Source organism: Macaca thibetana, chromosome 8 (genome assembly GCF_024542745.1).
Source record: "Macaca thibetana thibetana isolate TM-01 chromosome 8, ASM2454274v1, whole genome shotgun sequence".
Lineage (NCBI taxonomy): Eukaryota > Metazoa > Chordata > Mammalia > Primates > Cercopithecidae > Macaca > Macaca thibetana.
This window is the reverse complement of record NC_065585.1, coordinates 77,344,895-77,359,143: the sequence shown is the minus strand read 5'-3', so window position 1 is coordinate 77,359,143 and position 14,249 is coordinate 77,344,895. Positions and strand designations below refer to the sequence as shown.

General features: G+C 38.2%; 1 protein-coding gene across 5 annotated transcripts in view; it reads right to left on the bottom strand.

The window, feature by feature from the left end:
- The window catches only part of ARFGEF1 (ADP ribosylation factor guanine nucleotide exchange factor 1), a 147,220-nt gene that overhangs the window by 100,747 nt on the left and 32,224 nt on the right, over positions 1-14,249 (bottom strand). For all 5 annotated transcript variants that reach the window (XM_050802008.1, XM_050802009.1, XM_050802007.1 and 2 more), the window contains 4 exons: positions 6,212-6,242; positions 4,997-5,153; positions 3,005-3,151; positions 190-369 (listed from right to left, as the gene is read on the bottom strand). In XM_050802008.1, coding sequence (XP_050657965.1) covers positions 190-369; positions 3,005-3,151; positions 4,997-5,153; positions 6,212-6,242 — 515 coding nt within the window. The remainder of the gene's footprint in view (positions 1-189; positions 370-3,004; positions 3,152-4,996; positions 5,154-6,211; positions 6,243-14,249) is intronic.

Here is a 14,249-nt window from a genome sequence, read left to right as displayed (position 1 = left end):
TCCAAAGTTAAATCAGTAAACCTTAAAACAAAATAAAACACAATACCACAAATCTCCAGTAAGTGGAACTGTAAATAAAAGACATTCTTTTCTACAGGTACAAAGATTTCACTCTAATTACTGTAAACTCCTTTCTATATTTAATGCCTGTTGTGTTCTATACAATCTCTCCCTTTTTAAAATACTTACTGCTTGGTTTTCCATGCGTGCAAAGATAACATTTAGCATCTGAGTGAGAGTAGCTTTGGCTGTTGTCTGATTGATGAGATTTTTGCTTGCTAAGTAGATATTGTAACATGTTCTCACAGCTTGCAGTACAGTCCCTTCATGAATTTCTATGTGTTGTGATGTTACTGCAGTAAGTAAAGCCTTTAAGAAGAAAAAAAAAAAAAGGACAAAGTTAAAGAGATTTTCTTTTTCTTTTTTTTGGAGACAGTCTTTCTCGCTCTGTCACCCAGGCTGGAATGCAGTAGTGTGATCATAGCTCACTGCAGCCTTGAACTCCTGGGCTTAAGTGATCCTCTCACAGCAGCCTCCTGAGTAGCTGCTACAGGTGAGTACCACCACAGCCAGCTGTAGGATTACAGGTAAGCACCACCACACCTGGCTAATTTTGTTTTATTTTTCTGTAGAGATGTAGTCTCTCTTTGCTGCCCAGACTGGTCTCGAACTCCTGGCTTCATGCAAGCCTCCCACCTCAGCCTCCCAAAGTACTGGGGTTACAGGCATGAGCCACCACACCCAGCCTTAAAGTGGTTTTCTGCATCTAGAGTTTCAGCACAAAAATTAAGCATTTTCATATTACAATGAAAACTTTCAGAAACAATTACCACTTGCAGGTAGTATACACAGAATTTCTACTGGCCTTGAATATATCATCAACTGTTAAAATATTTGATGTTTTCCTCACTGTGGCAGTAGTTTCCACATAATCTGAAAACCATTTAACTGATTTGTTTCAACCAAGGTTTCATTTTAATGAAAATACTATTTAATTTACTAAAATGCACAGCATGAAAGCTATTACAGTAGAGCACAGATATGTCACATATCTGTTGAACTAGACCACCAACTTGGGAAGATACACATTGTGTCTTACTTGCCTCTACATTTTTCTGAGATCTTTTTTAACAGACTGAACTCAGTAATTGTGGTGGTGTTGTTATTGTTGAAGAGGTTTATAAATATTTTAGAATAAAGCATGTAAAATAATCCTAAAGTAGCTGGGCGTAAGTGGCATATACCTGTGGCCCCACCTACTTGGAAGGCTGAGGTGGGAGGATCATTTGAGCCAGGGAGGTCAAGGCTATAGTGAGCTGTGATCATGCCACAGCACTTAGCCTGGGCAACAGAGTGTGACTGTCCCAAATTAAAAAGCAAATTCCTAAGGCAAATACTTCAATAAAATGAACAAATTTCGCCTATGTGAATTTTCACATATTGGGTTACTTCCAATTTCTCAAGAGCAAAGACTCTTTTGTCTTCTTTATGTTGTACAATGCTATGCAGAGTTAGCATTAATGGGCATTATCTTAAACCATAAATGATATGAAACTATACATGATAGGTCAAAATGATCAACCCGTTTTGTTGTTTTTTTTTCTTTTTTGAGACAGGATCTCACTCTGTTGCCAAGCCTGAAGTGCAGTGCAGTGAACACAGCTCACTGAAGCCTCAATTCCTGGGCTCAAGTGATCCTCCCACTTCAGCCTCCTGAGTAGCTGGGACCACAGGCACACATCACCACATGCGGCTAATTTTTAAATTATTTTTTGTAGAGACAGGGTCTTGCTGTGTTGCCCAGGCTGGTCTTGAACCTCTGGGATCAGGCGACCTTCTTGCCTCGGTCTCCCAAAGTGCTGGGATTACAGGCATGAGCTACCATGCCCAGTATTTTTTTTTAGAATAAAAATATTATATGGCTTCTGAAGTAAACACCACTATAAAACTGAAAGGCTCCAAAAGGGCTGTATTCACACATGAAAGAACCCTTCATATATATATATATATATATATATATATATATATATATATATATATATATAAAAACAATTTCAAAAGTACTGTACTATATATAGCACATGAAAATTTTACTGCCATAAAAACACACCATTACCATTAGCAATAACATTAAGAACTCAGTATCTGTAACAGAATGAAAACATTACTAATTTTTCCCCAAAGGAATTCAATCAAACAGGTACACTACAGCACGAACTCAGAACAGGGTTTTGCCGAGTAAGTTCAATAGACGGATGCATGCAAGGATATCAGGAGAGTTGGCAGACAAGTAGTGTCCATCTAGTGATTCATGAGTTGAGAGGACACCCTATGAAGGGTCCAACAGTACAGAAGAAACTAGAAGGGTCACAGCTTTAAGAACTACCCTGAAGTTTGATGGATGGAATATATATGAAAAACATGCCAGAAACAGAAAAGCTCTGGAAGACTCTGGGGGCTAAGCCTAAACTGAGATCTTCAAAAGAAGAGATATGAGAACATAGTTTTCCTCTAACAAACTCTTGGCATACAACATTAAAATCTCCTAATATGGAGTCTAGAAAGCATCCAAATAACCTCTTTTTTTTTTCTTGAGACTGAGTTTCACTCTGTTGCCCAGGCTGGAGTACAGTGGCATGATCTCAGCTCACTGCAACCTCCGCCTCCCAGGTTCAAACGATTCTCTTGCCTCAGCCTCCTGAGTAGCTGGGACTACAGGTGCCCACCACTATGCCCAGCTAATTTTCTTGGTATTTTTAGTAGACACGGGGATTTCACCATGTTGGCCAGACTGCTCTCAAACTCCTGACCTCAAGTGATCCGCCCAACTTGGCCTCCCAAAGTGCTGGGATTATAGGCATGAGCCACTGCGCACGGCCTCAAATAACCTGTATTATAGCTGGAATGCACATAAAATGATCTTTCCTAATATTTTAAGGTGAAAGGCATCTGAATTTTGAAGATACAGATTATTAATAACAATTTTACTTTATATAATAATTACCTTTATTATCTGCAGCTGAACTCCTTCATCTGTCTGAGGGCCCTGAAAGCAGCCACATATTGTTTCAATAATTCTATCAATTAATTTTTTGCCTGGCGTTGTACTATCTGGAGCATTGCCAGTCAAGTGCCCATAAGCAATAAGTTTCTAAAACGGAGAAAGAAAACAAAGATCCTAAGTTACAAATATTATATATACTAATGCAATATACATTAAAATTACAGTATACAATTGTATATAAAAATTTTTACATAAAAATACATAGGTATTATCAAAGCCAAAGCTATACCAACTTTTTCTGTAGAAACTTTATTCATATAAATATGTATTTATACTTGTAATAACCACAAAAACAGAACCACAATAAACCATCAGGTAATATTTTGAGAAAGCCAAGCCTTGAGAACCTGTCTCTGATGAGTTAGAATTGCTTACTGTGGCTGGGTGCAGTGGCTCATGCATGTAATCCCAGCACAATGGGAGGCCTGCTTGCCTCCCACGCTGCCAGTCCACATTGGGCGGACTGCTTGAGCTTAGGAGTTCGAGGCCAGCCTGAGCAACATGGGGAAAACCTATCTCTACAAAAAATAAAAAATTAGCTGGGTGTGGTGGTACATGCCTATAGTCCCAGCTACTCAGGAGGCTGAGATGAGAGGACTGCTTGAGCCTTGGGAGGTGGAGGTTGCAGTAAGCTGAGATTGTGCCACTGCACTCCAACCTAGGTGATAGTGAGACCCTGTCTCAAAAAAAAAAAAAAAAAAATTGCTTATTGCTTTCCATACAAACAAGGTTTTACTGATACTGCTTTTGTGAAAATTATCTTCATGCTTTTAAATGACCCCCAATCTCTTTCCAAATGATTCATCAATATATATAAAACCCAGTTTCCATATACTAGCTGAAATAAATCATAGATTTGTTCATTCATCATTATCAGTATACCCTGGAAGGAAGGCTTCAGATATTATCATTCTAAATTTCCAGTAAAAACAGATCACAAATCAGATGAACTTAACTTTAACCTAGCCTTAAGGACAAATCATATGGTCTTTTCCTAGCCACTTAATTATAGTTGAATACATATAATGCCCAAATAGTGAGAACACCTGAAAAGAGAAGTATTCCTCTACTTAGAAACTTGTCTTACAAATATAATATCTATGAGGATCCTCTGTCTATGTGTCAAACAAGGTAACAGAGTTCAGAAATTTTTCTGACATAAATGACTGCCAGAGCTAAAGTATAGCAGTTAAATATTAAATTATATTAAGCTGCCAATATTAACCTATTGCTTCATATAAAACAGCAGACACACTGCCAGGCACAGTGGCTCACACCTGTAATCCCAGCACTTTGGGAGGCCAAGGCAGGTGGATCACTTAAGGTCAGGAGTTCAAGACCAGTCTGGCCAACATGGTGAAACTGTCTCTTCAAAAAAAAAAAAACAAACAAACAAAAAAATTAGCTTGGCGTGGTTACACACGCCTGTATTCCCAGCTACTTGGAAGTCTAGGGCAGGAGAATTGCTTGAACACGGGGGCAGAAGTCACAGTGAGCCAAGATTATGCCACTGCACTCCAGCCCAGGTGACAGAGCAAGCCTCCATCTCAAAAAAGTAAACAAACAAACAAACAAAAAAACAGCACTTAGAAAAATTATTTGCAAATGGTGATGTATGTAAAGTCGGCAGCAGGTTAAAAGTATTACGGATCTTGCATTTCACTGATGAGAAGAGACCAAATCAACACTTTCCATTACTGATAATCTTACTAAAGATTTTATATCCCACTAAGTTAACGATTGTTATCATTAAACTAGAAACGTCTTTTTGCAACTATTATTATGTCTTAAATATAAAAAATCATTTGGATTTTTTATCACAAAAAAGAGTATTAAAAGCTTTCATGGAAATGTCTGAATCATCAACGTGAATAATGTTTTAGAAACACATTCAAGGTAGACAGTTTTTAGAAAGTGCCATTTTACACATACCTGTAAGCAATCTAGAGATGTACTAACTATGCGGGGACATTTGGACTGGCATGCCAACTCAAAAGGCAAGAAGTACTTGTCTGCTTCAATAAAATTTGTCTTTGATTTCACTGGTGGAAGGGTGCTTGATCCAGCTTTTGCTTCTCCATGAGGAGGACTAAATGAAAAAGAAAAGTCTGATTATAGCATATCACATTTATAATATTGATGATAAACCCATGTAGAAACACAGAATTTCAGTTCTAAAAGGAATCTTGCTAAACCAGTCGTCTATCTTCCCATATTTCAAGAGGAAACTCAAGCCCAGAGAAGTGAAGTGGTTTGCCACATGGTCAAAAGCTAGTGTCCAGAGCTGTGACTGAACACAAGACACTGAAATCTTGTCTGCAAAACTGGTCTACAAAAACTGTGAAATTCAAGGTGCTTCTATTACAGAAATATTTTATTGTCACTTAACAAATTTGGCATTATAATACCTTAAAAAGCAATGGCCTTTCTATTTGTCCTTAAGTCAAAAAGTGAGCTTTTTAGTTATTCGATATTGCCCGAAAAAGGTCAACACTACCAAAAAACCTAATAATTTTTTCAAATATGAATCAAAGTCTACGAAAAGACTCTGAAGGCTATCTTATGGTATTTTAGAAGTATCTTTAGATACTTATTTACATGAGAATCTTTTTGTATTTTTAAGTATGCTTAGAGCAGAGCCTGGTGGCTCATGTGTGTAATCCCAACACTTTGGGAAGCCGAGGCGAGCGGGTGACTTAAGTCCAAAAGTTCGAGACCAGTCTGGGCAATATGGCAAAATCCCATCTCTACAAAAAATTAACACAGGCATGGTGGTGCTAGCCTGTAGTCCCAGGTACTCGGCAGGCTGAGGTGGGAGGATCACTTGAGCCTGGGAAGTGGAAGTTGCAGCGAGCTGTGATCACACCACTGCACTCCAGCCTGGGCAACAGAGCGAGACCCTGTCTCCAAAAAAACACGTGCATACATTTTTATAAATATATATAAAAATAGGTTTTAAGAAATATAATCATATATTTTGTTTGTTTTTATGTAACTGTATTTCTTAAAACCTATTTTTAAAGTTGATTTTACTATAAACTCACATGCAGAAAATTTGCCACACTAAAATACAGATGACTGTATTGTTTTGACCAAGACTGACAAATTTGAAAATTATTTTTACTAAAGAAAAGAAATCCCACAAACCTCTGTTTTTCAGTTTCTGCTTTTATTTCCTCTGAGGGGGGAAAAAAAAGAAGCATACATTAGAAAACTTGACAACAAAAAGACTGAGTAATTTCATAATAACTTTTATAAACTCATTTGGAACTTCTACATAAAGTTGGAAAGAATGCAAATTTAATAAAAATTAGGTGCTAAAATTGTTCCATCTAAATTTTTTAATTTACACAAATAATATAAAACTATATGAATAGGCACATTAACAATCACAAGGATAAGTGAAGTTATAGATTATTAATTCCCAACACATTTCCTTTTCTCAAAATATTTTCGTTTTTGTCAAGTAACTATTTATATTAAGTAGAAGTATTAATATTAAGAACACGGCCAAGTTCAGTGGCTCACGCCTGTAATCCTAGTGCTTTGGGAGACCAACGCAGGAGGATCACTTGAGGCAAGGAGTCTGAGATCAGCCTGGGCAACAAACACCCCATCTCTACAAAATAAAAAAAAAAATGTAAATCAGCTGGGCATGGTGGTGTACACCTGCAGTCCTAGCTATGTGGAACAGGGGGTTGAGGTAGGAAGGTCCCTTGAGCCCAGGAGTTAAAGGTTACAGTGAGCTATAACCACTAGACTCCACTACACTCCAGCCTAGGCACAGGAACAAGACCCTGTCCTCCCAGCAAAAAAAAAAAAAAAAAAAAAAAAAAAAAAATCACAACAGAATAATGTGTATGCTATATATTGAAGTCACAAAATATATGGCAGATGTTTGGGGACAGGGGGAAAAACACCTCAATGTACCAACCTTGAGATTACCCCAGGGAGATTATCAGACCAGAACTATAACTTCTTAAATATGTTTGTGCATTGATATTTAACTACTTTTTCTATTTATGACTATACAAGGCCCTATAAAATACACATGCTCAATTTAATGGGAAATCTTCCCTTTCACTATTTACACTATGAGGTATGAGATAAATTAGACAAATCCTACCTGTAATAGAAGAACCTTAAATTTAATTGGCTGAGCGCAGTGGCTCATGCCTGTAATCCCAGCACTTTGGGAGGCCAAGGTGGGCAGATCACCTGAGGTCAGGACTTTGAGACCAGTCTGGCCAACGTGGTGAAACATCGTCTCCACTAAAAATACAAAAATTAGCCAGGCATGGTGGTGTGCGCCTATAACCCCAGCTACTCGGAAGGTTGAGGCAGGAAAATCACTTGAACCTGGGAGGCGGAGGTTGTAGTGAGCCAAAATCACACCACTACCCTCCATCCTGGGTGACAGAGTAAGACTCCATCTCTTTCAAAAAAAAAACTTTATTAATTAATTTATATATTGGGGAATCTGATTGACTAAATCTGCTTGAAATTTGGAAGAAAGGTTTTCAAATGTGTGCCAAGTACTACTACATTTTACATATACTAAACTTTACACGACTATTACACTTTACATGCAACTAATGTATTCATGTTTGGCAACAATCCTATGAGGTATGTACTATTATATCTTCATTTTAAAGACTGGAAAATTGAGGAAGAGAGGTTGAATAACTTGCCCAAGGGTTGCATGGCTTGGACGTATGGCTAATCAGGCTTCAATAAATATTAGGTAATCTAACTACAGATGCTGGTTTATTAACCACTCTATAACATAGGTGTATCTGAGAAACTGAACAAAATGTGCTAAACTGGGGTATGATAAACAATCACTGGCCTATACATTATTATTTAACACTATCACTAACTGAGCATCTTTCATGTATCAGATACTGTATTAAACTCTTTAAAAAGCGACTTTGCCAAATCACTTTGCTATACAATTTCTACAATTGATTCGCACAATCCATACAACTTATTCATACAATACGTACACATTTACTCATTGCCTACTGTGTGCCAGGCATTGGATGTTCAGTATTTCAGTTTAGCTTTCTGTGAAACAAACCCCTTTCCATTTTATCACTGGTAGAACTAGAAGGGAGACAGTGTAAAAATATTATCTGCAGCTATTTAAAATACTACTTTAATAAAGGTTCACAATGATATTTAAGTTCTGTATATCAGCTACCAAGATTTCACGGTTCACCAACAGATACAATCAAAAATAATCTAAATCACTTTAAAATATATGTGTGGGCTGGGCGCAGTGGCTCACACCTATAATCCCAGCACCTTGGGAAGCAGAGGCACATCGATCACTTGAGGTCAGGAATTCGAGACCAGCCTGGCCAACATGGTGAAACCCCATCTCTACTAAAAATACAAATATTAGCCGGGTGTGGTGGTGCACGCCTGTAGTCCCAGCTACTTGGGAAGCTGAGGCACAAGAATCGCTTGAACCCAGGATGCGGAAGTTGCAGTGAGCCAAGATTACACCACTACACTCCAGCCTGGGCGACAGAATGAAACTCCGTGTCAAAAATAAATACAATAAAATATATGTATGGATAAGGAAGAAATGCTGTGCTGACTGCCCTAAACCGTCATAAAATAATTTAAGTACTTTTCATTTTTAAAAATTATCATTATTTAAGAGGCTGAGATACTACTACAAACCAGTAAGGTAGGAAAAAGGCAAGGCAGGGGAAAAGGAGCTGGCAGTTTTTGTATAAGGTGAATTCCCATTTATAAAATAATTCCAGAATAGGGTATTCTAGTTAAGTAAATTATGCACTAGGAATATCAGAGGAAGTGAAACATTTTAAAGAGCACTGTGTTTTGATACCAAATATCTCTAAATAACTGTAAGCATGAGAAACAACTCTAATTTCACTAACTACTAGATTATAAAGGTTCCTTATATTCTAAAACATGGGTGAACAAAAGCCTACCGTATGTTTTTGTGCAGTCCATGAGTGGAAGAATAGTTTTTACAGATAAACGTCTGCAATCAACTTGATAGGGAAACTAAGGATCAGAATAAAAAATGGCCAGTTCTAAGGTCAGATAGCTGATAGGCAGTGATTCAGAAACTTGTTTCTCTAGTCGATTTGTTTGTTTGTTTTTGTGAGATGGAGCTTCGCTCTTGTTGCTCGGGTTCAAGCGATCCTCCGGCCTCAGCCTCCCGAGTAGCTGGGATTACAGACATGCGCCACCATACCCAGTTAATTTTGTATTTTTAGTAGAGACAGGGTTTCTCCATGTTGGTCAGGCTGGTCTTGAACTCCTGACCTTAGGTGATCAGCTGGCCTCGGACTCTCAAAGTGCTGGGATTACAGTCATGAGCCACCGCGCGTGGCCTTGTTTCTCTAGTCTTAAACTAGCGTATTACCCACTACATTGTGCTATATTTAAGCAAACTTCTAATAACTGCCGCAAAAGAACTGAAAAATATCATTCTACAATTATCATGGCAAACACATTACATTCCCCCGTCATCTGCAGGGGATATATTCCAAGACCTCAGTGGATGCCTGAAACCTCAGATTAAATCAAACTTGATTTCTGTCAACTAGAACATGTTTCTGTTCACGTCTTTCACGACAAATTTAATGCCTTTTTCATCTTAACTAAGCACTTATCACATACTATGGCCATAATTTTCAGTTTGAAGTTCGACAACAAAACTAGCAAGAATTCTTTTTCCTTCTTCATAATTTCAGACAGAAGATTCTTTCTTACCACAGATCTTAGTAACCTCAGCATATGATTTTTTTTTCTTAAGTTGAGAACTTTCACCTTTTCACTTAAAGAAAGCACTTCACAAGCTTCTCTTTGGCATATCTGAACTGCCAGTATCACCACTCTTGTGCTTTGGGGCTATTAAGTAAAATAAGGGTGACCTGAACACAAGCATGCCCTAATGCAACAGTCAGTTGTGATAACTGAGATGGTTACTAAGTGACTAAACGGGAAGGTAGCTTATAAAACATGGAGACACTGGACAAAGATTCACATCCTGGGTAGGACAGGGCAAGATTTCATCATGCTACTAAGAATGGCATACAATTTAAAACTTAAGAATTGCTTATTTATGGAATTTCTATGTAATATTTTCTAGCCAAGTCAACACTGTTTATAAGGCGCAGGACTTGTTTAACGAACAGGAAAGACTTTTTTTTTTTTTTAAACTGAGTATGTACAAGTTATACCTAATCTCCTAAGTATATTAAACATCTCCCCTCATAGTATTATTTTTACTATCAACTTGTTTAGCTGCTCTTTTTTCCACTTTGACAGTACAAATACAACCCCCAAAATAAAATTTATATGGATTCAACAAATTTTATTATCTACACACTATGAATTATTTGTATTTACCTCTCATTACATCAATTTTGTCTTATATATAGTGTAATTTGCAAAGTGACAGCAGCTACTCAATGCAAACTAAAGTGGTAATTTAAGGAAAGCTCTCAAAGGCAAATGGATAGTTTTGTCTGTCTGTTTTGTTTTCCTTTTTTTAAGATGGAGTCTCACTCTGTTGCCCAGGCTAAAGTGCAGTGGTGCAATCTCAGGACGCTGCAACCTCTTCTTCCCGGGTTCAAGCAATTCTCCTGCCTCAGCCTCCTGAGTAGCTGGGATTACGGGGCGCCCGCCACCATGCCCAGCTAATTTTTGTATTTTTAGTAGAGTCGAAGTTTCACCATGTTGGCCAGGCTGGTCTCAAACTCCTGACCACAGGTGATCCACCCGCCCTGGCCTCCCAAAGTGCTGGGACTACAGGCGTGCGCCACCGCGCCCAGCCACAAATGGATAGTTTTTAATAAACACATTAGAACCTACACATCCAAAGCATTGTCTCCTTCAAAGCAGTAACTTTGGGAGTCTATATATCAATTACCATAATGCTGCTAGTATTCAAAAATATTTATGGAATTCATCTTTTTTTTTTTTTTTTTGAGACGGAGTCTAGCTCTGCCACCCAGGCTGGAGTGCAGTGGCCGGATCTCAGCTCACTGCAAGCTCCGCCTCCCGGGTTCACGCCATTCTCCTGCCTCAGCCTCCCAAGTAGCTGGGACTACAGGCGCCCGCCACCTCGCCCGGCTAGTTTTTTGTATTTTTTAGTAGAGACAAGGTTTCACCGTGTCAGCCAGGATGGTCTCGATCTCCTGACCTCGTGATCCGCCCGTCTCGGCCTCCCAAAGTGCTGGGATTACAGGCTTGAGCCACCGCGCCCGGCCGGAATTCATCTTTTTGTGTTTCTTTCCTGTTTGCCTCTTTCTTTTAAATGAATAAACTCACAAAGGAAAATTCTCTAGAAAGAGAATCAAACCAGCCACCAATTAATCACAAGTAGCTTTGAGCCAAGTCTGAAGAAAGGAATGTGACTACAAAAGTTAACTTCAGTATTTCTGTGATCTGACTCAAACTTTATGTGTGCAAGCACTATTCTAAGAAATTATTAGTAAATGTAAATTCCATGGACAAGGAAGAAGAATGGAACAATCTCATTAACCTAGTAGGGCAAGGATGTATTAGGAAGAAAAGGGGTTCTGGCTTGCATAACTGGATAACAGAGGTACTTAGCCACAATGCCATTTTCTCAATGTGCAGGGGTAGAGTTGGAGGAGTAGGAGTGAAGAAGAGTTAATGGTCATGTTTTATTTTAAGTAACTGTGGGATATTTAAGTGGCAATATTCAGCAAGAATCAAGATTTATGAATTTGAAAACTGGGAGAGAGTGTGGCCGACTATATTTCCCAAAAAGACCACTATGGTGTCTGCCATCCCACATGTTCTTCTACAGAGTGACCTTGCCACCAGGAGATAGTCTAATTCCCCTCCCCTTAAATCTGGGCTGGCCTTAGAGATTCATTTATAGCCAACAGAATGCAGTGGAAGTGACAGTTAACAACAGCTGAGGTTAGGTCAGAAAGGCCAAGCAGCTCCTGCCTGATTCTCTTATAACAGAATTACTGGCTTTCCAGGCATCCCCTCTTGGAGCCCAGTGGCCCTACTGTGAGAAGCCCAAGCCACATGGAGGCTACATAAAAATAGTTCCGTCACCAGTTCCAGCTGAGCCCAGCTTTCAAAGTCATCACCATCCAGGCACCAGACATGTAAGTAAAGATGGCTCCAGAGGATTCCAGTTCCTGGCCATTCACATCTCCCTCAGTCATTTCAGTTTGCCCAGCTGAGGCCCCAGACACTGTGGAGCAGCAGCATACCCCCCCCATCCGAATTCCTGACACACAGAACCTGTAAGCATAATAAAATGATCACTGCATTACACTACTAAGTCTTGGGTGGTTTATTATACAAAGATAGATACCTGGAATAGGAAAAGTTAAAGAGGCTTAGAGAGAATGGGGTTTGAAATAACTTCTTGGCAAATGGGAGAGACAGCTACCTAGAGGTACAAAAGGATTGCCAGGATCATGGAAAGTTCTTTTAATGTGTTGTGAAAATTCAGATAAGGAAACCACATGGTTAACAGATACAGAGCTTAATAAAATGCAGCTAGGGCTTTGTTCCCTAAATCAATTCCTTTGTAATATGCCTGGCAATCCCTGACTCCTCCCCTCAAGATGGAGGCTGAACTTCACCTCTTAAGTGAAATATTCCACAGCCTCAGCCTCTTGCCCATTTGCCATTCTCACTCATCATCCCTGCTTATGTGCTCCCATAGAACCAAGGACCTATTTTTATAAGGCACTTATTTATAAAGCACTGAGATTATTTGCTTACCTTTGATTCTGAGCTACCTGAATGCAAGGAACTTTTTATTTTTAAATTTAATTTTATTATTTTAATGGACACATATTAATTGTACATATTATATATTTATGGGGTACAATTAGGTGTTTTGATATGTTTTTACAATATGGAATGACCAAATCAAGCTAATTAACAAATCCAAGTCACATACTTTATTATTGTAAAAACATTTAAAATCTACTTTTAGTAATTTTGAAATATATAATGCATTATTACTTATTACAGTCACAGTAGCTAAGATATGGAGGCAACCTAGGTGTCCATCATCAGATGAATGGATAAAGAGAATCTTATAAAATATACAAAATGGAATACCATTCCGCCTTAAAAAGAAGGAAATCCTGTCATTTGCGACAACATAGGCAAGATATTACACTAAGTGAAAAAATGGAAGATATTAATGGAAGATATTATGCTAAGTGAAAAAAGGCAGAGAAAGACACATGATTTTACTTGTATATGGAATCTAAAAAAGTCAAACTGATAGAAGTAGAGAGTAGAATGAGGGTTACCAGAGGTTAGAGGAGGTACATAAATGGGGAAAAGAGAGATAGTGATTAAAGCATACAAAATTTCAGCTACACCAGAAGAATAAGCTTTAGTGATCTGTTACATACAACAGGGACATTTTTCATTCTTCTTTGCATTCCTAGCATCTAGCACAGTGTGAGTTACATAGTAAGCAGACATTTAATAAACGCTACCATATTCTGGAGAACTAAAAGAGAAAGAAAAAAAATAACATCTTGTTCTTTGCTATTTTCTTTGCTTTTCCTTCGCATACCTTCCCTACTTATGATTATTACATATAACATCAGGGACAGAGAGTGACACTGTTCCTAAAGCCATCTGTTTTGAGTTTACACAAAGTGTAACCTCTATTTAGATTCATAAGTTTTTAAACAATTTAACTGGTTAGAAGAAACAAACTATGAAGCCCAGGTGATATGGAGAAAGAAATACTTTTTACTCATCAGCATCAGAGTCTCAGATAAGGGGGGTGTTAACTAGCCTCTTTTTTCAAACAAAACAAAATCTTGTGAATGGTCTTAATCAATAGTTTTCCAACGTTTCTGACTGCACACCACTATCCTGGATCCCAGAAAACACCTACATATATGTTATGGAAATAAAAATTTAATTATTATCCTTGTTATTCTGGGATATATTTTCATTTTCTATTCTATTAAAAACCAATCATAACACCAGCCATAGGCCACAAAATTGACTTCATGATCCAATGCTGGGTTGTAACCACTAATACAAAATACTTTGGTATTATACACAAACCTATAGATGCAGCTGAGCAAACCCAAACAGGATAGAAATCCAAGTCAAGACACATCAGAATCCAACCCCAGAAAACTAAAGACAAAACAATCTTGAAAGC